General features: G+C 40.0%; 1 protein-coding gene across 1 annotated transcript; it reads left to right on the forward strand.

Annotated features, from left to right (window-relative positions):
* Positions 1-2,009: 2,009 nt before the first annotated feature.
* LOC119562567 lies at positions 2,010-22,704 on the forward strand. The gene is made up of 2 exons (XM_037875781.1): positions 2,010-2,921; positions 22,467-22,704. The coding sequence occupies exons 1-2, from the start codon at positions 2,052-2,054 to the stop codon at positions 22,614-22,616; spliced, it is 1,020 nt and encodes a 339-aa protein (XP_037731709.1). The 5' UTR covers positions 2,010-2,051; the 3' UTR covers positions 22,617-22,704.
* Positions 22,705-23,156: the final 452 nt, after the last annotated feature.

Consider the following 23,156-nt stretch of genomic DNA (forward strand, 5'->3'; position numbering starts at 1 on the left):
CCGATATTGGAAGTCTGTTCCCATATTACTAACTGTCGCATGCTGATTGCTGCCGAACTTATATTTTCGCCCATTATCGGTAAAAGCTCCATACAAAATTTTCCTTCATCGTACAGGCCAATAAGTTTATTTTCGTGTCTGCCCAAATTATTAAAAAAATGCCTTCTCACGCACATAACACCATGTCTAAGAGCACTTAATGTAATCTCGGCACATCAATTCGGGTTCCGGGAAGGGCACGGAACTATTAAGAAGGACAACCGGATAACATCAGAAATTCGTACAGCCTTTGAACATCGGGAATATTGTAGTGCGATACTACTCGATGTCTCCCAAGCATTTGACCGAGTTTGGCTTGAAGGCCTTATTCATAAAATCATAACATTACTGCCAGAAAACACTCAGAGGTTCCCTGGGTCGTACCTCTGCCACAGAGTCTTCGCGGTGAGATGCAATGCAACAACATCCAACCAGTATTCCATTGTTATTATTACTTCCACATCTGCTTACGACACCGTAATCCTGAACCGCTCGAGACGCCCAACTAGAGCAACAGCTCAACTAGCTCAAAGTTGAGAGGTGGCTATCAGACTGGCGAATCAAAATTAATGAACAAAAGTGTCAACTTTGAACAGTAAGCAGATCCCCAAGCCAACGATGTATCATATCCCAGCATCCACCTCCACAGACGTCTAACCTGAAGAAAACACATTGAATGCAAGAAAGTACATCTCAAACCTAGAGCCTAGACTTGTTAGTCCCATTAAAGAGAAGACTCAATAAAGAAAGCCAAATGGACAAAAACACCTATTCATGTGTGGCCACGATTGATATCGAATAACGATTAAAAAAAAACTTACGTCGGAAGAAAAATGGAATGATCTCGTAAACATTTTTCTGCAAACTTTCGACGTGGAGAAGACAAAAGTGCATCGATGAACTTAACTCATGTGTGGAGACGAAACACCATCCTTCACTGTGAAATACTTAATCAATTCAATCGTGGCCGACACTCGCTCGAAGACGAAGGTCATGAAGGTCGTCTTAAAGCAGGCATTGTGACAGAGAACATTTATGCCGTGCGTGAATTGACAATGCAAGATTGTCATGTGATAAGCCGTGAGACAGAGGCATCCTTGCCTTGACACCTGGCCGTAAAATAGGTGCATATACATTTTGATAAAATACAATCGCGGTGTTTCAAAAGACGTTACAGGTGACGAATCATGGATCTATGCTTATGAGTCTTTGAGGACGAGCCAAATCCATCGAAAGTTGTTGGTGGAAGAAGCACTTCCCCTGTGTCTTCGGTACCTATAAAAACATTTATTATAGGACCCCATTTTTAAATTAGCATGTTGTATGTTTTTAAGAAATGTATGGGTATGTTACGGTTAGATTCGTCGAAAAGTATGTTTCATGTCGTAGGAAGCGTTCTTGTCCCTATAGTGTATATTTATTCTTGACCAGGATTATTTCCGTCTGTCTATCTGTCCGTCCGTATGAACGCTGTGATCTCGGAAACTATAAAATCTTTAATAATGGGATTAGGTATGCATATTATAGAGATTGCTGTGCAGCGCAAGAGTATGTCTGAAAAAATGCCACGCTTGCTCTAACGCCAACAAGCCGCCCAAAGCGGTTCAAGTGCTAGAAAAAAAAAAATATTTTATCTGATGATTTCGTCAATTCCTATCGATTGAACCTAAAAAAGTTTTGCCACGCCTACTCCAACGGCCACATACGCCCATAACGCCAAAAATTGTCTGATGCCCACATGACCAAATTTTGTAATCGAAGGTGGCACCTCTCAATTTCTAAAAAGTCGCTTGGCACCTTTAACTGAGTAACGGGGATCTAATAATAGAGGCACTCGACTACAGCGTCTTGCTTTGTTTTGTATACCCCAAAATATGTATGAAAACATGTATTTAAGTATACCATTTCCAGGCATTAATGTGTTATGTTTATGTTTGATTCGTGTACTTATTTTTTATCGTTCTAGCTGGCCACGGAACGGAACTGAAAAAATCGAAAATGCATTTTACGAGATGGGACATGCCCAGCCTTTGCATAATCAACGATATCCCAAGGGATCGCCGTCCGCTGAATTATACGCAGACCATAACAACCATTCCGGGGCAGGAAAAATAGGCGGACTGCGATTTTATACATTTGATATTCCCAACTGCAGCTCACAGTCTGAAATGTTTTCTGGAAAGTACGTTGGCGAAGGCCAAGAGCCCACTTCTACATCCTTGCCTTTATCCAGCAATCTGGATGTGGGTCAGTATGTACATACCAACGAAAATACCTGCACAAGCAGCGGCATCCGCTATACCCCGTACAATTACAATCGGGCTTGCGCTTCTGCAGCAAATACATTCAATGTGTCCGGCCAATCTCTCCTCTGCAGCTATATGCAGCCCCAGCGACGTCAGGCTGCAGCGGCACCCAACCAGACTTGCCAACCGTATGTGCCGCTCTATCAGCAAACAAGTTATTCTGCCCTGCAACAGACCACCTTTTTGTCAGCCGCTGCAATCCAAGACAATGCACTCGCTAAAAGCTCATTTGCTATACCCGGCACGAAATGCGCAGTGGCCGACATCACCTTTATCAACGGCATAATTAATTTGAATACGCCCTTAATGGTATTGCCCATGTCCAGTCCAATAACAACAGCGTTAGCGCCAAGCAAGATAAATGGTGGAAAAGGTGGAGATATTGAAGAGCACTCTCTTGCCAAGTTGAAGGAGGCCAGCGACGCGGTAACTTTGCAAATCACCAATCTGGACTACTCGCTGGACGAATCCAGTCTCCGCAGCTTCCTAATGAATCAGCTCAAGCCAATAACCCCGGTTGTGTCACTAGTCTTCGAGGGAAGCTCATATGCCAAAGTCACTGTACCAGACCTTTATGTGAGAGTCCACAAATCTTTGACCTAAAAACCTGTCATCGTGCGACACGAAATTTATCTACTATTTCAAATGTGTAACCCTTATAGATGTCCATTTTTATACCCGTTACTCGTAGAGTAAAAGGGTATACTAGATTCGTCGGAAAGTATGTAACAGGCAGAAGGAAGCGTTTCCGACCCCATAAAATATATATATTCTTGATCAGGATCACTAGCCGAGTCGATCTAGCCATGTCCGTCTGTCCGTCTGTCTGTCTGTCCGGATGAACGCTGAGATCTCGGAAACTATAAGAGCTAGGCTATTGAGATTTGGCGTGCAGATTCCTGAGCTTCTTACGCAGCGCAAGTTTGTTTCAGCAGAGTGCCACGCCCACTCTAACGCCCACAAACCGCCCAAAACGGTGGCTCCTACAGTTTTGATGCTAGAATAAAAATTTAAGCTGAAATGTATTGAAATGTATCAATACCTATCGATTGAACCAAAAAAAGGTCGTCTTAAAGAGGGCACGGTGACAGAGAACATTTATGCTGTGCGTGAATTGACAATGCAAGATTGCCTTGACACCTGGCCGTAAAAAAGGTGCATATACATTTTGATAAAATACAATCGCCATGTTTCAAAAGACATTACAGGTGACGAATCATGGATGTATGCTTATAAGTCTTTGAAGACGAGCCAAATCCATCGAAAGTTGTTGGTGGAAGAAGCACTTCCCCTGTGTCTTCGGTACCTATTAAAACATTTATTTTAGGACCCCATTTTTAAATTAGCATGTTGTATGTTTTTAAGAAATGTATGGGTATGTTACGGTTAGATTCGTCGAAAAGTATGTTACATGTCGTAGGAAGCGTTCTTGGGTATATAGTATATATTTATTCTTGACCAGGATTATTTCCGTCTGTCTGTCTGTCCGTCCGTATGAACGCTGTGATCTCGGAAACTATAAAATCCTTAAGTTTGTTTCAGCAGAGTGCCACGCCCACTCTAACGCACACAAACCACCCAAAACGTGGCTCCTACAGTTTTGATGCTAGAATAAAAATTTAAACTGAAATGTATTGTTCTCATCAATACCTATCGATTGAACCAAAAATAGGTCGTCTTAAAGCAGGCATGGTGACAGAGAACATTTAGGCCGTGCGTGAATTGACAATGCAAGATTGCCTTGACACCTGGCCGTAAAATAGGTGCATACACATTTTGATAAAATACAATCGCGCTGTTTCAAAAGACTTTACAGGTGACGAATCATGGATCTATGCTTATGAGTCTTTGAGGACGATCCAAATCCATCGAAAGTTGTTGGTGGAAGAAGCACTTCCCCTGTGTCTTCGGTACCTATTAAAACATTTATTTTAGGACCCCATTTTTAAATTAGCATGTTGTATGTTTTTAAGAAATGTATGGGTATGTTACGGTTAGATTCGTCGAAAAGTATGTTACATGTCGTAGGAAGCGTTCTTGGGTATATAGTATATATTTATTCTTGACCATGATAATTTCCGTCTGTCTGTCTGTCCGTCCGTATGAACGCTGTGATCTCGGAAACTATAAAATCCTTAAGTTTGTTTCAGCAGAGTGCCACGCCCACTCTAACGCCCACGAACCGCCCAAAACGGTGGCTCCTACAGTTTTGATGCTAGAATAAAAATTTAAACTGAAATGTATTGTTCTCATCAATACCTATCGATTGAACCAAAAAAAGGTCGTCTTAAAGCAGGCATGGTGACAGAGAACATTTAGGCCGTGCGTGAATTGACAATGCAAGATTGCCTTGACACCTGGCCGTAAAATAGGTGAATATACATTTTGATAAAATACAATCGCCATGTTTCAAAAGACATTACAGGTGACGAATCATGGATCTATGCTTATGAGTCTTTGAAGACGAGCCAAATCCATCGAAAGTTGTTGTTGGAAGAAGCACTTCCCCTGTGTCTTCGGTACCTATTAAAACATTTATTTTAGGACCCCATTTTTAAATTAGCATGTTGTATGTTTTTAAGAAATGTATGGGTATGTTACGGTTAGATGCGTCGAAAAGTATGTTACATGTCGTAGGAAGCGTTCTTGGGTATATAGTATATAACTATTCTTGACCAGGATTATTTCCGTCCGTCTGTCTGTCCGTCCGTATGAACGCTGTGATCTCTGAAACTATAAAATCCTTAAGTTTGTTTCAACAGAGTGCCACGCTCACTCTAACGCCCACAAACCGCCCAAAACTGTGGGTCCTACAGTTTTGATGAAAAAATGAAAATTTTAACTGAAATGTATTGTTCTCATCAATACCTATCGATTGAACCAAAAAAAAAGTTTGCCACGCCCACTTTAACGACCACAAACCGCCCACAAACCGCCCACAAACTTCAAAAAATAGTAAATATGAACGCGTATATCTCGGAAAATATCAACCATAAAGAAATGGGAATTCATATTTAGATTCCGTAGGCTTGAGCGCAGCGTATGTTTCTTACGCGAATATGCCACGCCCACTCTAACGCCCACAAACCGCCCAAGCCTGTGGCGCCCACAATTTTCATGCTAGATAAAAAATTTTATCTGAAATTTATTGGTCTCATCAATACCTATCGATTGATCCAAAAAAAACTTTGCCACGCCCACTCTAACGCCCACATCGCTTAAATCTGTCTACCGCCGGTAGGTAGCGGCGATTCAAAGATAAAAACAAGGGAGAACGCTATAGTCGAGTACCTCGACTAGCAAATACTCGTTACTCAGCTTAAGGGACCAAAGGGAAATGGAGATATGCAAGCAGCAAAGCGAGATTTGAATGCGCCATCTACCGGCGGAAGACAGTTTTAAGCGTTGTGGGCGTTAGGGAAGGCGTGAAAAATTCATTATTCAATAGAATAAGTTAGCCGCGCACTTTGCTCTCTCTGAGCGCCGGCATTGCTTTTTTCTTTGCCGCTAAGTTCGGCCGGCAACTATTTACATACACACACATGTACGCGTAAAAACATTTCGCATTGTCTGGCTCTGACGTCATAGCTTTTTTTCTTGTGAGGTTTGTTGACGTTAGAGTGGGCGTACCAAAATTTTTGGGTCAATCGATAGGTATTGACAAGACTAATACATTTCAGTTAAAATTTTCTATCTAGCATCAAATCTGTAGGAGCCACAGTTTTGGGCGGTTTGTGGGCGTAAGAGTGGGCGTGGCACTCTGCTGAAACAAACTTGCGCTGCGTAAGAAGCTCAGGAATCTTCACGCCAAATCTCAATAGCCTAGCTCTCATAGTTTCCGAGATCTCAGCGTTCATCCGGACAGACAGACAGACGGACAGACGGACAGACGGACAGACGGACATGGCTGGATCGACTCGGCTAGTGATCCTGATCAAGAATATATATACTTTATGGGGTCGGAAACGCTTCCTTCTGCCTGTTACATACTTTCCGACGAATCTAGTATACCCTTTTACTCTACGAGTAACGGGTATAATAATATTTTTTTATTGTGCCCGCTTAAGCCAAATATTATAGCTTCTTGCCTTGTAGGCATTAAAATATGCCTTTGTAGGCATTTTATATTGCAGCGTGCCGAATGAGAACATTTTAGAAAGTGTACTTATGTAGTTGAGTGAACAAGATTCTCAGGCCGCGTTAGGTGTTCTGAACTCGTAAAAGTGAACATTTTTGTTTCCAAATAACTTTCAAACGTGACTTTTTTTTAACAGTATCTAACGATTTAACATAAAAACTTCTGATTACTATTTATAAAACGTTTATTACTATACATATATAAAAATTTAATGTCAAATCGTAAGAGCCCTTTCTAGCAATAAAAAAGCTAAGCAAAAAAGATTAACAAAAACTTTTGGCCACAAGCCAAGCTATCGTATTTAGACCAATTACGTTAAGAAGGCGCCCTTCAGTTCCAAAAAAAAAGTTTCACTTGTGAATCACCTTGTGAATTCCATGGAACATGTCCTCTTGCACAAGTAAAGAACAAGTGACAATCCATACAGAAAATTGTATGGGATGTCCGCATTTGCACAATTCAAATGAAAATTTTTCGAAGTCCCGCGGGACTTCACTTGTTCCTTATACTCATTTTTCGTATGGACTGTCACGTGCCGGTGACACGTCCCACGTGAAATCACTAGTGAAAATCAGAATATTTCCAATGAGCTTTCACTTATGAAATCACTTGCATGTGACACATCCCAAGTGAAACCACTTGTAAAATTCAGAATTTTTCCATTATTTTTCACTTATGAAAATATAGAATTTAAAATACATACATACATTTTTAATTACATTTTAATTCATTTTAATTAGATCGTATTATTCAGATTTTCAATTAAGGGACAATTATTGTTAGTATTTCTAATTTTATGTTTTGCTAGTTTGTTTTTGACGTTCGCATTAAACATGTGTCCGGGTCCTCGGAGTCCTTGGCCAACGCTCCTGAAAAAATGTATGGGCATATGATTAAAACATGCGTTTTACTTTTTAATTTGTATATTTACCTTTCAGAGCTGTGTATAAACCCTTTGCGGGATTTTTTTTGCAACAAAACATTTTGTCATCCACTTTCGGCTAACGGAACCCATTGAATACCTTCAAAATTTACGTACTTTAAACTAAGATCAGTGCACAACATCTTAAACTTAACGTAGCAATTACCTGACCTTATTATATTAACTTAAATAAACTATTAAAGTAACTCTGCTGCGCACAATTAAAATGGATGCTTCCCTTTCAATCACTCAAACAGAAAGCACCAAGTCTTCTTCTCACCCCTTTATTTGATTTCTTTTGTTGCTGCGTGCCACTGCACCTATACCCTTTCAAAAGCGTAAAATATCCGACTATATAATTTGTAATTCCTAATTTTTAAAATATTAATACTAAAAATATTCGTATTTTCAGTAAGAACTCAACTAGTATCCCTGCCGTCCCCAACAGCTTACATTTTCTTAATTTCACACTTTTACCGCTTTTTCTTTAAGCCAATTGCAATTTTTAAAGTTTAGGTATGCAATCCATTTAGCTCTTGCAATACCTTCCGATTGCATCACTCTTTATGATCGGACTATCACATCCCACACTGGTGCGATTCGTCACTACGTGGACTGTCGTCCACAGTGATACTTTTAAAACTAGGTAACTTGGTCTAACATTTGGTTCCCGTTGATTAATGTGTTTGTTTAGTGTAATATTCATAGAAGCAAATTTCAGATTGCAACCTTTCTTTTGGTAAGGCGCTTTCTATCCCTATTTTAAAACTTTGACGAATAAAAAATGGAAACAATTTTTGAACACCATGGCAGGTCCGACGATTCTTATTAGCGTGAATTCGAAGCTTCGGGAATACATAAAATGTTCACATCATCAGCATACGCCTTAAAGTGAGAAGAAAGAACTACCTTAGGCAAGTCATTTATTAATTTTTTAAACAGAAGAGGTCACGGGAGGCTCCCTTGGGGAACTCCAGTCAATAATAATAATATCAGATTGAGTATTAACTTTACACCTGCTTTTAATTACTGAAGTAAATCTTAAAAGTATTGCATACGTTTCAATAAGCCATGCTAAGCTGGGGACATTATTGAGCAATAATATACTGTTCAAAAACGTAGGGATCGCACATGTTTCTGCAATACCGCGCTAGTTACTAATGTCAGATTTGATCCCCTTTTCATAAAGTGGATCGATAAAAGATACCTTTCAAATCTCAGAAGAATAAGAACAGAGAAATGATATCGGGAAAAGTTTAAAGAATAATTCACACAAAGCATCTGTTCGTAACCATTGTTACTAATCATGACCAGAGCTTAAGAAATCAATTAGTAGTCATATTGGGAGCAATACCACAAGCATACTATGCAAACTTTTTATATAATCAAAATTCACTGACCTCTTTTAGAATGCAACTCATTTCTCATTCATAAATCCGCGGTTCTACTTCCTACCTCCAGGGGCTCGTAACACTACACTATCACAACTAGCAGCTAACCTTCGTCAGCTCACCGTCTGTGTAGTGCTCTAGTAGTAGGAACTTTCGTAACGTTATCGCGATGCGATCATCGCTTTGTCATTAAAGGGTACCCGTGCCTGCGACAGGTCCTCAAGGATAAAGATATCCCCTTGTCCTGCGGTGAGACCCAGAGGGGTTTACATCGGGTTGGCACAAGCAAAACAGCTTGGTACAAAATACGTAACTGAGGCGAAAGACATATTACTGCTTAAAGATTCTTAAAAACATCGTCCCCGCTAATTAGGCGAATTACAATATAGTTTAAGTAAGAAATGGGTTATGATTATAGTGAGGAATAAGGTAGGATCATAGCTAATAGACGAGTAAGGCATAATAAAGGCATTAAGAGCCTTGTCCCTTTGTCCGGCAAGGAAAGCGTTCGTTATCTCCGAAGAGTAATTCGTGCTTTTAATTTTATTCATTATTAGCGAGACGTGATTATTAATTCTAAGGTAAAAATCTTCCACCTTTTGGTTTCCCTGGGTCATTTGTGTTAGCTCGTACTCTAGCGTACCGACATCTCTTTTATCGGCCAAGTGTAGTGCCAATACTCGTTTGATTTCAGTCCAGTCGTCATCCCGTACATTGTAGGCATTGAGCGCCATGTCGGCGTTGCCCCTAATTTTTTGCCTAATTTGGATAAGGACTGATCTATATAGGTGTTTCTCCCGAATGACCTCATAGTCGTTAATTATGGAAACAAGTTGGCTAATAAGTACGCAGTATTGGACTCACTAGAAAGGTTATCGTATCAAGAAGGTGGCAAAGGAAAAATTTGCTGTATTTGCTTATAACTTTTTGATGGATGGTCCGACTTCGATTTTTTTGGCATGAAGAGTATTTAGAGTATTTCAGGAAAAAAGTCTACGAGAGGACCATGGACCTTACATTAATGGAGCTTATGCCTCTAAAGTAACAAGGAAGGCGTCTTCAGGTCTGAAAAAAATCGTTTGCACTTAAATAAAATCCAACCATTACCAGTATTGTAAAATGGTTAAACAAAGAAATACTATTTTAAAATAATAATATAATATAAGAAATATTACATATAACCACTTTGGCAAAATTAATAACAGAGCAATAGCAAATGAAAAAATAAAAAAAGTTGTAGAATTTTATGGCAGTTTGGGGTCGCCTATTGTACCAATTTAAGTATAAAGAGTCTTCTAATTATATTCGAATTTCTGTTTTTTTTTTATAATTTTATGTCAAGCCATTTTTGCTGCAGCTGCTACTTGCCGTTTTTAAGGGACTTCTTTTATTACTTAGTATAGATGTAGGGAAGATGGGAGGGAATGCCGTGAATCTATTTATTAAATCATTTATAATTGTTTAGGCATAGGAATGCAATTTCAATTTCAGAATAATAAAACTGGCTTGTAATTTGAAACTAGTTTTGAATTCAATGTTCAATTAAACGCCTTTTTAAATTTTTCGTTATATACATGCATTTAAATATAAGGCATCCATTACCAGTATTGTAAAATGGTTAAACAAAGAAATACCCTTCTAATAGTACATGTAGTATTTTGGTAGTATGGATTAACGGATTGGCTAGTTCCATTTGCCAGAGACCGATGCAGCAAAATGTGGAGGCCGTGACGTCCCAATGGCAAAAGAAAATCAAGTGTAATTCTGGGACAGTTTGGGGTCGCTTAGTGTACCAATTTGTACTTAGCACCCATCTTAAAATAATTTTCGTTTTCGTGTTTTTATACTCTTGCAGAGGGTATAATGATTTCAGTCAGAAGTTTGCAACGCAGTGATGGAGACTTTTCCGACCCCATAAAGTATATATATTCTTGATCAGCATCACGAGTCGATATAGCCATGTCCGTTTCTACGCAAGCTAGTCTCTCAGTTTTAAAGCTATCGGGCTGAAACTTTCCCAAAAGTCTTTTTTATTTTGCAGGTAGTATATAAGTCGGAACCAGCCGGATCAGACAACTATATCTTATAGCTCCCATATGAATTATAGGCAAACAAAATTTTATCAAAATTTGACGACTATACCATATAGCTGCAATAGGAACGATCGGAAAATTGGTGGGAAAATAATATGAAACAAATTATAGCTTCGGTGTTTTTTAACATATAGCCTCCTACGCTTGGAAATAACATTTTTTAGTAAGTTCTGAATTTCGAACTTAATCTTATCAAAACAGGACAACTAGATAATATAGCTGCCATGGGAACGATCGGAAAATTGGTGGAAAAATAATATGAAACAAATTATAGCTTCGGTGTTTTTTGACATAATATCTTATACTATTGGGAATATAATTCTTTGTATTTTTCAGAACTTCCAATTAAATGTAATATTTATAACTGCATGGGTATACAAACTTCACCTGCCGAAGCTAACTTCCTTTCCTGTTTTTATATTTTTATATCAAGCCGTTTTTGCTGCAGTATATACTCGCTGTTTCTAGCAACTTTTATATTACTTGGTATAGATGAAGGGAAGGTGAGAGGGAAGGCCGTAAATATATTTGTTAAGACATTTATATTTGTTTAAACATAGGAATACGATTTCAACTTGAGAATAACAAAATTAGTTTGTAATATGAAATTAGTTTTGCCCTAGAAGGAAATGTGTAAAATCAGTCAAAACAAGAAACCGCGCGGATATCAATAAATGCAAGTTATGGCCAGACATAGCCAGAGGGGGGAGGATTTTCCCCGATATTACCTAGTTAAGATCTGTCTCATTGCGGTTCCTTCCCTTGGGTTGATTTCTTCGTCTTGACTTCCTTCTAAGCCTTTATATTTGATTTTACGATTTTACTTTAAAATAAAACAGTAAACGTTTTTAAACGTTACAATTGGTTTTATTACTTAGGTTGGTATGTCTTGGCTGGTCAGGGGTACAAATTCAAGTAAATCTAAAATCATTCCTCGAGTCGCTGGTTGGCTTGGACGGTACCGCCCGTCAGCATAACGTTGGCAGAGCGGCTCCGGAAACCCGATGCCGATGGCAGCGGTTTTGGGTATTTTGCCCAATGTGTTGCTTAGTCCCATATGCTAACGCTGCATTTCCGTTAGGGCGCAGCGATGGGTAGGGGTAGCGGCGGCTATAGCTGAGGCAGCTAGCGGGCGGTCAGCGCTCTTGCATTGTCGCGCTGCTGCCGTTGCACTTCTCCCGCTGACGTTCTGTCGCTGTGCTGGCGCTCTGACGCCGCCGCCGCTGCGTCGCTGTCGTTCTGACGTCGCTGTCGCTGCGTCGCTGACGTTGTCTCTGCTGCTGCATCGCTGCTGCTCCATCGCTGCTGGTACCATAACTTAGCGGCTGCATTATTGTAGCCACTTGAAATTGTAGCCACTCGAATGTTTTGGTGTTGCTGGGTGGCCGAGAGGGGTGAGGGCAATGGGCCCTAGTTTGCGGGTGGCCGAGAGGGGTGATGAGAGAGATGCGGTGTCCGGTATCGTGGTCGAGAGGGGGTGAAGGGAAGGGGGCGTTTGGCCGGTGTTAACTTGCATAATAACCAACCATCTCGGAAATAATACAAGTCTTTATCAAAAAGAACCCCCTTGGTACCTAGCCATAAACCCAGATAAGATAAACATCAAAAACCACGCCAAAAAAACCCAAGATTGCAGCTTTCAAAGAAAACAAGGGAGAACGCTATAGTCGAGTACCTCGACTATCAGATACCCGTTACTCAGCTTAAGCGACCAAAGGGAAATGGAGATATGCAAGCAGCAAAGCGAGATTTAAATGCGCCACCTACCGGCGGAAGACAGATTTAAGCGTTGCGTGCGTTAGGGTAGGCGTGACAAATTCATTGTTCAATAGAATAAGTTAGCCGCGCACTTTGCTCTTTCTGAGCGCCGGCAGTGCTTTTCTCTTTGCCGCTAAGTTCGGCCGGCAACTATTTACATACACACACATACACGCGTAAAAACATTTCGCACTGTCTGGCTCTGACGTCATAGCTTTTTTTCTTGGGAGGTTTGTGGGCGTTAGAGTGGGCGTAGAAAAAATTTTTTTGGGTCAATCGATAGGTATGGACAAGACTAATACATTTCAGTTAAAATTTTCTATCTAACATCAAAACTGTAGGAGCCACAGTTTTGGGCGGTTTGTGGGCGTTAGAGTGGGCGTGGCACTCTACTGAAACAAACTTGCGCTGCGTAAGAAGCTCAGGAATCTGCTCGCCAAATCTCAATAGCCTAGCTCTCATAGTTTCCGAGATCTCAGCGTTCATCCGGACAGACGGACAGACGGACAGACGGACATGGCTAGATCGACTCGGCTAGTGATCCTGATCAAGAATATATATACTTTTTGGGGTCGGAAACGCTTCCTTCTGCCTGTTACATACTTTCCGACGAATCTAGTATACCCTTTTACTCTACGAGTAACGGGTATAAAAATTAACTAAAATCATTTGTCTTCGCCTTGGACACACAAGATTGACCTGCTAGTACCGATTCTCTCAGCCAATGCCGATTCTGCACCACAGACGCCATATCGATCTCATACATCGTCAACGACTGCACCGCACTTCAAACCCACAGACCTTGTAACTCAAATTAAAAATCTCCAGTAAGTCCTTAACTTTTAAAAACCAGCTGATCTGCTTCAACTAATTTAAATTGTCAATCTCTATCTCTTCCCATTAACATGTAAATACTACTCCTTAAGTAAGCCTGTAAATATCAATTTATTCCGGCCAAAAGTCCCAGCAACTATGGCCAATTCCTCCCTGTACCCAAAATTGTTAACTTTCGGCTAGAATTTACAATATAAAAACAAGGAAGAACGCTATAGTCGAGTACCTCGACTATCAGATACCCGTTACTCAGCTAAAGGGACCAAAGGAAAATGGAGATATGCAAGCAGCAAATGCGCCACCTACCGGCGGTAGACAGATTTAAGCGTTGTGGGCGTTAGAGTGGGCGTGGCAAAGTTTTTTTTAAATCAATCGATAGGTATTGACGAGACCAATACATTTCAGTTTAAATTTTTTATCTAGCACGAAAATTGTGGGCGCCACAGGCTTGGGCGGTTTGTGGGCGTTAGAGTGGGCGTGGCATATTCGCGTAACAAACTTGCGCTGCGCTCAAGCCTACGGAATCTAAATCTGAAATCCCGTTTCTCTATCTTTGATATTTTCCGAGATATCCGCGTTCATATTTACGATTTTTTGAAGTTTGTGAGCGGTTTGTGGGCGTTATAGTGGGCGTGGCAAACTTTTTTTGGGTCAATCGGTAGGTATTGATAAGAACAATACATTTCAGTTAAAATTTTTGTTCTAGAATCAAAACTGTAGGATCCACAGTTTTGGGCGGTTTGTGGGCGTTAGAGTGGGCGTGGCACTCTTTTGAAATAAACTTGCGCTGCGCAGGAATCTCAGGAATCTGCATGCCAAATCCCAGTATTGTAGCTCTTATAGTTTCCGAGATCTCAGCGTTCATACGGACAGACGGACAGACGGACAGACGGACAGACGGACAGACGGACAGACGGACATGGCTAGATCGACTCGGCTAGTGATCCTGATCAAGAATATATATACTTTATTGGGTCGGAAACGCTTCCTTCTGCCTGTTACATACTTTCCGACGAATCTAGTATACCCTTTTACTCTACGAGTAACGGGTATAATAAGAAAGGAAGCGAATTTTTGCAAGCTGAAGTTTCTATACCCTTACCTGTTGTTCCTTTGTGAGCATTGTATGTAAAGAGCTGTCCTATTTTAGAAAACTATAAACTTATTACAGAAATATTAAGACAATGTTCCATTTTAATTTACTTTCGTATATGTTTACCGAAAATGCCAAAAAAGCTTTTTGCCTTGAGCCATGTCACCGCGGCCCTACTGCAGAACTGAAGGGCGAGCATAGTATTTTGAAATACCTTTGTATTGTAGCAAATGCAGTTTTTAAAGCTTTAGTAGTTCACAAGTTAGGGGCGTATATAATTTAGCTATTTGTAGCTGCTTTAACGCCAAACTAGCGCGTTTGGTAAATTAATGGTTTTTATATCGATCTATTTAACACCATTTAAATGATTCCAGATCCCTTAAACTGAGATCTGACAAACTGACAAAGAGAACAAATTTTAATTTTGAAAAGTCCTCCAACATCTTGTTCTTGGAATTGCTTTTGAGAGGAGCATCAGATTTTAAAAATTGAGGTGCCGTTCGACGCGTATTTTCAGTAAGAACTCAACTAGTATCCCTGCCGTCCACAACAGCTTACATTTTCTTAATTTTACACTTTTACCTCTTTTTCTTTAAACCAATTGCAATTTTTAAAGTTTAGGTATGCAATCCATTTAACTCTTGCAATACCTTTCGATTGCATCAGTCGTTATGATCGGACCATCACATCAGATTTTCAATTCTGTAGCTATACATTCCCACACTGGTGCGATTCGTCACTACGTGGACTGCCGTCCACAGTGATACTTTTTAAAAAAAAATTTGGTTCCCGTTGATTAATGTGTTTGTTTAGTGCAATATGCATAAAAGCAAATTTCAGATTGCAACCTTTTTTTTGGTAAGGCGCTATCTATCCCTATTTTAAAGCTTTGACGAATAAAAAAATGGAAACAATTTTTGAACACCATGGCAGGTCCGACGATTCTTATTAGCGTGAATTCGAAGCTTCGGGAATACATAAAATGTTCACATCATCAGCATACGCCTTAAAGTGAGAAGACAAACCTACCTTAGGAAAGTCATTTATTAATTTGTTAAACAGAAGAGGTCACGGGAGGCTCCCTTGGGGAACACCAGTCAATAATAATAATATCAGATTGAGTATTAACTTTAAACCTGCTTTTAATTACTGAAGTAAATCTTAAAAGTATTGCATACGTTTCAAGAAGCCATGCTAAGCTGGGGACATTATTGAGCAATAATATACTGTTCAAAAACGTAGGGATCGCACATGTTTCTGCAATACCGCGCTAGTTACTAATGTCAGATTTGATCCCCTTTTCATAAAGTGGATCGATAAAAGATACCTTTCAAATCTCAGAAGAATAAGAACAGAGAAATGGTATCGGGAAAAGTTTTAAGAATAATTCACACAAAGCATCTGTTCGTAAGCATTGTTACTAATCATGACCAGAGCTTAAGAAATCAATTAGTAGTCATATTGGGAGCAATACCACAAGCATACTATGCAAACTTTTTATATAATCAAAATTCACTGACCTCTTTTAGAATGCAACTCATTTCTCTCCAGGGGCTCGTAACACTACACTATCTCAACTAGCAGCTAACCTTTGTCAGCTCACCGCCTGTGTAGTGCTCTAGTACTATTAACTTTCGTTACGTTATCGCGATGCGATCATCGCTTTGTCATTAAAGGGTACCCGTGCCGGCGACAGGTCCTCAAGGATAAAGATATCCCCTTGTCCTGCGGTGAGACCCAGAGGTGTTTACATCGGGTTAGCACAAGCAAAACAGCTTGGTACAAAATACGTAACTGAGGCGAAAGACATATTACTGTTTAAAGATTCTTAAAAACATCGTCCCCGCTAATTAGGCGAATTACAATATAGTTTAAGTAAGAAATGGGTTATGATTATAGTGAGGAATAAGGTAGGATCATAGCTAATAGACGAGTAAGTGGATTGAAACAAGTTGTCTAATAAGTACGCAGTATTGGACTCACTAGAAAGGTTATCGTATCAAGAAGGTGGCAAAGGAAAAATTTGCTGTATTTGCTTATAACTTTTTTATGGATGGTCCGACTTCGATTTTTTTGGCATGAAGAGTATTTAAAGTATTTCAGGAAAAAAGTCTACGAGAGGACCATGGACCTTACATTAATGGAGCTTATGCCTCTAAAGTAACAAGGAAATCGTCTTCAGGTCTGAAAAAAATCGTTTGCATTTAAATAAAATCCAACCATTACCAGTATTGTAAAATGGTTAAACAAAGAAATACTATTTTAAAATAATAATATAATATAAGAAATATTACATATAACCACTTTGGCAAAATTAATAACAGAGAAATAGCAAATGAAAAAATAAAAAAAGTTGTAGAATATTGTGGCAGTTTGGGGTCGCCTATTGTACCAATTTAAGTATAAAAAGTCTTCTAATTATATTCGAATTTCTGTTTTTTTTTTATACTTTTATGTCAAGCCATTTTTGCTGCAGGTGCTACTTGCCGTTTTTTAGGGACTTCTTTTATTACTAAGTATAGATGTAGGGAAGATGGGAAGGAATGCCGTGAATCTATTTATAAAAATAATTTATAATTGTTTAGGCATAGGAATGCAATTTCAATTTCAGAATAATAAAACTGGCTTGTAATTTGAAACTAGTTTTGAATTCAATGTTCAACTAAACGCCTTTTAAATTTTTCGTTATATACATGCAATTAAATATAAGGCAACCATTGCCAGTATTGTAAAATGGTTAAACAAAGAAATACCCTTCTAATAGTACATGTGGTATTTTTGTAGTATGGGGTCATACTCAACGGATTGGCTATTTCCATTTGCCAGAGACCGAGACAGCAAAATGTGGAGGCCATGACGTCCCAATGGCAAGAGAAAAAATTAGAAGCAAATCAAGTGTAATTCTGGGACAGTTTGGGGTCGATTAGTGTACCAATTTGTACTTAGCACCCATCTTAAAATAATTTTCGTTTTCGTGTTTTTATACTCTTGCAGAGGGTATAATGATTTCAGTCAGAAGTTTGCAACGCAGTGATGGTGACTTTTCCGACCCCATAAAGTATATATATTCTTGATCAACATCACGAGTCGATCTAGCCATGTCCGTCTGTCCGTCCGTTTCTACGCAAGCTAGTCTCTCAGTTTTAAAGCTATAGGGCTGAAACTTTCACAAAAGTCTTTTTTATTTTGCAGGTAGTATATAAGTCGGAACCAGCCGGATCAGACAACTATATCTTATAGCTCCCATATGAATAATCGGAAAAAAAAATTTTATCAAAATTTGACGACTATACCATATAGCTGCCATAGGAACGATCGGAAAAATTATGGGAAAATAATATGATACAAATTATAGCTTCGGTGTTTTTTAACATATTACCTCCATTACTTGGAAATAACATTTTTTTATTAGTTTTGAATTTCGAATTAAATTTTATCAAAATCGGAAGAATCTAACTCACAGTCATATGACTGATGTTGTGCTAAAGGGGCCCGAAAGTTATTGCTGGCTTGGCAGATCGTTGCGTTGTAGACGGGATCGGCTGGAAACCCAAGTCAAGCCTCTTTCGAGGCGATTGGGGTGCACAGAGAGTTTTTCGTTGTAGGACGCTTTTTGTTTGTCTATTTCATCTTTTACGGTATGAGTGCCTAGGTCCCTGTGGATGTTTTGGTTGCGAATATACCATGGTGCCGCAGTGACAGTTCGCAGGATTTTCGATTGAACGTTGTATAATGTCTATGTTGCTGCTGCTGGCGTTCCCTTACAGCTGGGAGCCATAGGTCCAGATGGGCTTGAGAGTGGAGTTCTAGAGCAAAACCTTGTAGTTCAGACGCAGGGGCGAACGAGCGTTAAGAATCCAGTGGCAGCTGCTGTCTTTTAGTTTTAGATGTACTTTCTTGCGTTCGATGTGTCTTTTCCAGGTAAGTCGTCTGTCAAGGTGGATATCCGCTGTGTATAGGAGGAACAGAGTAGGCCGTAGCGCGCTTCCTTGCGGGACTCCAGCTTTGATAATGTAGTCGTCGGATGTTGTTGTGTTGCACCTTACTGCGAAGGTTCTGTTGTATAAATACGACTCAAGAAGCTTGTGAGTGTAATCAGGCAAGTGTGTTTTGATTTTGTGCATGAGGCCATCTAGTCATACTCGATCGAAGGCTTGAGATACATCGAGGAATATTGTATTCCCGATGCTCAAAGGCTGTGCGTATTTCTGTTGTTATTCTGTTAACTTGTTCGATTGATCCTTGGTTTTGATGAAAGACAAATTGATGAGCAGGGATAACATTGTGTGCTCCTAGATATGGTATTATGCGAATTAGAAGGCATTTTTCGAACAACTTAGACAGACACGATAATAAACTAATTGTTCTGTAGGATGACGGAATTGTGTGGTCTTTTCCGGACTTCGGTTTCATAATGATAATAGAATTTTTCCTTTTTTCGGATAGTAGCCGAGAGTTATGATCCCATTGAAGAGCTTACAAATAACCTCAATGGCAGAGTTTGGAAGTTCAATTAACATTTTTGGGGTTATTTGGTCACCGCCGGGGGCCTTCTCGTTTTCAGTTTTTTCTTTCACGATCTCCTTTGGCTGAAACAATGGTGGTAGGGAAATAGATTCAGAATCGATTTGTGGTAGGACAAATGAACCAGTGGCAGGGTTCGGCTGGAAGACGTTCCTGAGATGAAAAGCAAACGTTTCGGCTCTATCTTCGTCGTTTCGATTGAAGAGCTTAGATTTGGGTGAGCCCTCTACTGAGGATGTTTTGTACTGGTAGGCGAAAGTTTTTTAATGTACTGCAGCTGTGCATTTTCTGTTTCTTTCTTTAGAGCTCAATTTAGAGTGCGAGTGGCTTCCTTAAGACGTTGTTTTGATGATGGCGATCTGTTGGTTGGCCAGGCACGTCGCAGGCGCCTCTTTTCTAGGACTAGCAGTTCAATTTGCAGATTAGTTTTGAAGTGGTTGGTTTGCACGTCCCTGCCTTGTGGTGTTAAGATAGTGGCTGCCTCCACGAATACTTCTTCAAGAGCATCGGTAGAGCAGTCGATGTCCGCTTCGATGTTGAAGTGAGGGGTTAATTTGATGTGTGAGCTTACATACTTTTTATATTTTAACCAGTTGGTTCTGTGCGACGTCAGGCTGAGGGGGTGATCTGCAGTTTTTGTGCTTTGAAAAAGAGTTATTAGCATGGTCTGACGACAGGTCCGAAAGCGCCTTGGCGCTTATTATATTGCGGGGAATGTTTTTTGTCACCGCAAAGTCTATTAGGTCTGGAACTTTCCTGGGGCTGCCAGGGGAAACATAGTCTAATTTGTTGTTCGGTTTTATGATTGCATTGTATAATTGCCTTCCTTTGGGAGTCACAAGGCGTGATCCCCAGTGCGTGTGTTTGGCAGCTATAAAGCGATCTCCAAGCAAGTTATAGAAGTCCATGAATTGTCCTTCAGGAATTGTAAATCAAGGCGGGCAGTAGACAGCGGCTATGGTGAGGTTTCCGTTGCCTGACTGCACTTTGATAGACGTGGCTTGCAAGTAATTAGTTGAAAACCTTTGGTGAAAGTGGTGCTTGATGCGTTCCCTGATTAGGATGCCGGTTCCGCCGTGGGCTTTACCATCTGGATCGTCTGTGCGGTAGAATGTGTAGCCTCTTATTTGGAAGTTGTATTTGTTTGTGAGGTGCGTCTCTACCAGTAGCATAATGTCGATATGATTTTCATTCAGGAACTGTGTTACTTCAAGGTTTTGCCGTGAAATGCCATAGGCGTTCCACATTGTTATTCGTAGATTTGCCATCTGATTATTTGGACTGCTTAGCTGCAAGTAGCTGTAACACCATGTTCTGGTTTTGAACCAGTGTTTGCATGGTCGTTTTCATGAATGACATGAATTCCATCATACTTTGTTGCATGGTGACCATCATAGTTTCCAGAGTGCTTTGCGACTGTACTTGGATCTGCCGAGCATTTCCTAGATTAGACAGGAGTGGGTTTTCCGTCCCCGATCGAGAGAAGCCCTTCTGGGTATTTAGTTGACCAAATGAGGACCTTGCAGCCGTGCCGAAAAATACTTCCGGCGTAGTACGCGAGTAAGTGTACGCATTTTGGGTATTCTGATGACGCGTTGCTATCACTTTTCGCATGCGGTCCTTCATCTCCTTGTAGATCGGACAGCCCCTGTAGTTTGCCTTGATGTTACCTTGGCAGTTAACGCATTTTTTCTTTTTGGGGTCTTCTTTGTTGGCAGGGCAGTTAGCCGGATTGTGGAAGTCTCCACAAGCTACGCAGACTGTTCGAAGTGAACAGTATGCCCTGGTGTGTCCATACTCCTGACAATTTGTGCATTGCACTGGGCCGTTCCTTTTATGTGGCTCTTCCACGTTAATTCTTCGGTGCAATAAGTATTGCAGGTTATAAATGGGATGCACTTCATTTTTCTTCAAGACTGCTGTCTGGCTCCAGCTCGACCCTGAAGAGTGGTTGCGGCTCTTTTTTTCCTGTTTATAATGTTACTGACGTTCCTTGCGGAAAACCCTTTTTCCTTGAGAGCATCGATAACTTCCTTGGCGGTTATGTCGGGCTCGGGCTTTTAGTACCACTTGCAGGCCCTTGCTGCTTTTTAGTTGGTACGTGTAGTAGCTTTTCCTAGCTTCGTTCAGGTATTTGGATACTGCTCGGAAATGTTCTTCAGATTTGGTCTGAAGCTTGGTTTCATGGATATCCCCTTCCTGACCGGAACAACATGAAAGTTTCCGTCCCCGGTTAGCGCAACAATTTTGTTGACCAAGGCGTTCGAAATTTTCTCCCTAATGTAAATTGGTGGGGGCTTAGTTTTCGGTTGGGTCCCCTGAGCCCGTTCTGGTTCATTTTCTGCTAGAAGCGCAAATCTATTGCTGTCGGATCTCCCAGGTAATATATCTTCTACTTGGACACGGTTTATTTTTGACTTGTTACCTACCGCGGTATTCTGCGGGCTAAGCTTACGCTTGATATGGATGTACCGTTCTAGTCCGGTCTGTATGGCCGAACCCGCTTGCTGAATTTTGATTTGGTTTTGATTTGTTGTCGTGGCTTTTTTGCCGTTGTATTTAGAGCTGCGGTTGCAGTCGATTCCGAAATAATAGTCGTAGCTGTGGTTGTTGTTGGTTTTTTTGCCGTAGCTGTAGTTGTTGCTGACAAATTTAGAGCGGATGCAGAAGTTTTACCGTTGCATGTTGTTGGTGCGCCAGGGGTCGAAACTGATGGTGGGGGGGTTTTGCATTGTTGACTCCACGCCGTAGGAGTAGGGGTAGCCGTAAGTAAGCATGGTGAGCAAGATCGTACTCTTTGGCTATCGACCGACAGTTGGGTCGTTTTTTGAACTTCGCTATCACGCGATGAGACATACGAAAAGTAACCGTCTGTTTGGCTCGTGGAAATTAGTCGGTCTTTATTTTGTTCGTAGGTCGTTGAGCTTTTATTAGCGTGGCACTTATTTATTATTATAAGATAAAATAATTATGTGCTAGCTTAAGTCATTACACCGATTTTGTGTGTTGAAACCTAAATTTCTTTGGGTTTTAGCGTATTTTCGCTTATTTGAAATTAACCAGCTTAGTTTTTGTGTTGTTTGCAGCGGTAGCGATTGGTTTTATAATTGGTTTTTAATAAAGGAGGCTTAATTTAAAAAAAAATAATAAAACACTTTGTCAAAATATATAACAAAGAAATGACAAAAGAAAAAATTGAAAAAACGAATGGAATTTTGGGGCAGTTTGGGGTCGCCTAGTGTACCAATGTGTACTTACCAAGAGTCTTCGTATTATTTCCGACTTACTGTTTTTAAAACATATTAAAACATTAAAAAAATAACATTTAATTTTTAAAACATTTTTTTAAATTATTATTTGTACAACAGTGCTCTATTGATATACCCGTTACTTGCCATGATCGTCCGTCCGGCTGCCTGTCGGTCCATATGAACGCTAAGATCTCGGAAACTATTAAAGCCAGGAAGTTGCAACTTGGCATGTCGATTCCGAAGCCTAGTGTACCAATTTATACTTAGCAAGAGGCTTCGAATCATTTCCAAATTGTAAACATGTGTGAATATATACTAAATAGTATTAAGTGTGAACATTGTAAACATATGTGAATATGTACTAAATAGTATTAAGTGTGAACATTGTAAACATATGTGAATATATAGTAAATAGTATTAAGTGTGAACATAATGTTATTCATTGTATTTTAGTGTGTACTTTCTATAATGTAACTTTATATTAAGGATCGATAAGATAACAGATATCGATTACATGGTGAACTCGATTGTCGAGATAAATAGGCCACTTGTAATTTAAAAAGAAGAGAGAACACGCGTAACATTAAAAGAGAAGGAATAAAATCATTAAATTAAAAAGCATCATTTACAATTCAGGTGTGGGGTGGTTGCCCAGAGCTTTCACATATAGTACCCATGTTGTATTCTGATATATTGAAGCAATCAAAGGAAGAGTTATTACAGCTATTGAGAGCCAACGAAGTGCATTTTGACGTCGGGGCTTCCATACACCAATTGCGCATTGCGGCAAACACTTTGTTCAAAATG

The sequence above is a fragment of the Drosophila subpulchrella genome, unplaced genomic scaffold (assembly GCF_014743375.2).
Source record: "Drosophila subpulchrella strain 33 F10 #4 breed RU33 unplaced genomic scaffold, RU_Dsub_v1.1 Primary Assembly Seq62, whole genome shotgun sequence".
In the NCBI taxonomy this organism is placed as follows: domain Eukaryota; kingdom Metazoa; phylum Arthropoda; class Insecta; order Diptera; family Drosophilidae; genus Drosophila; species Drosophila subpulchrella.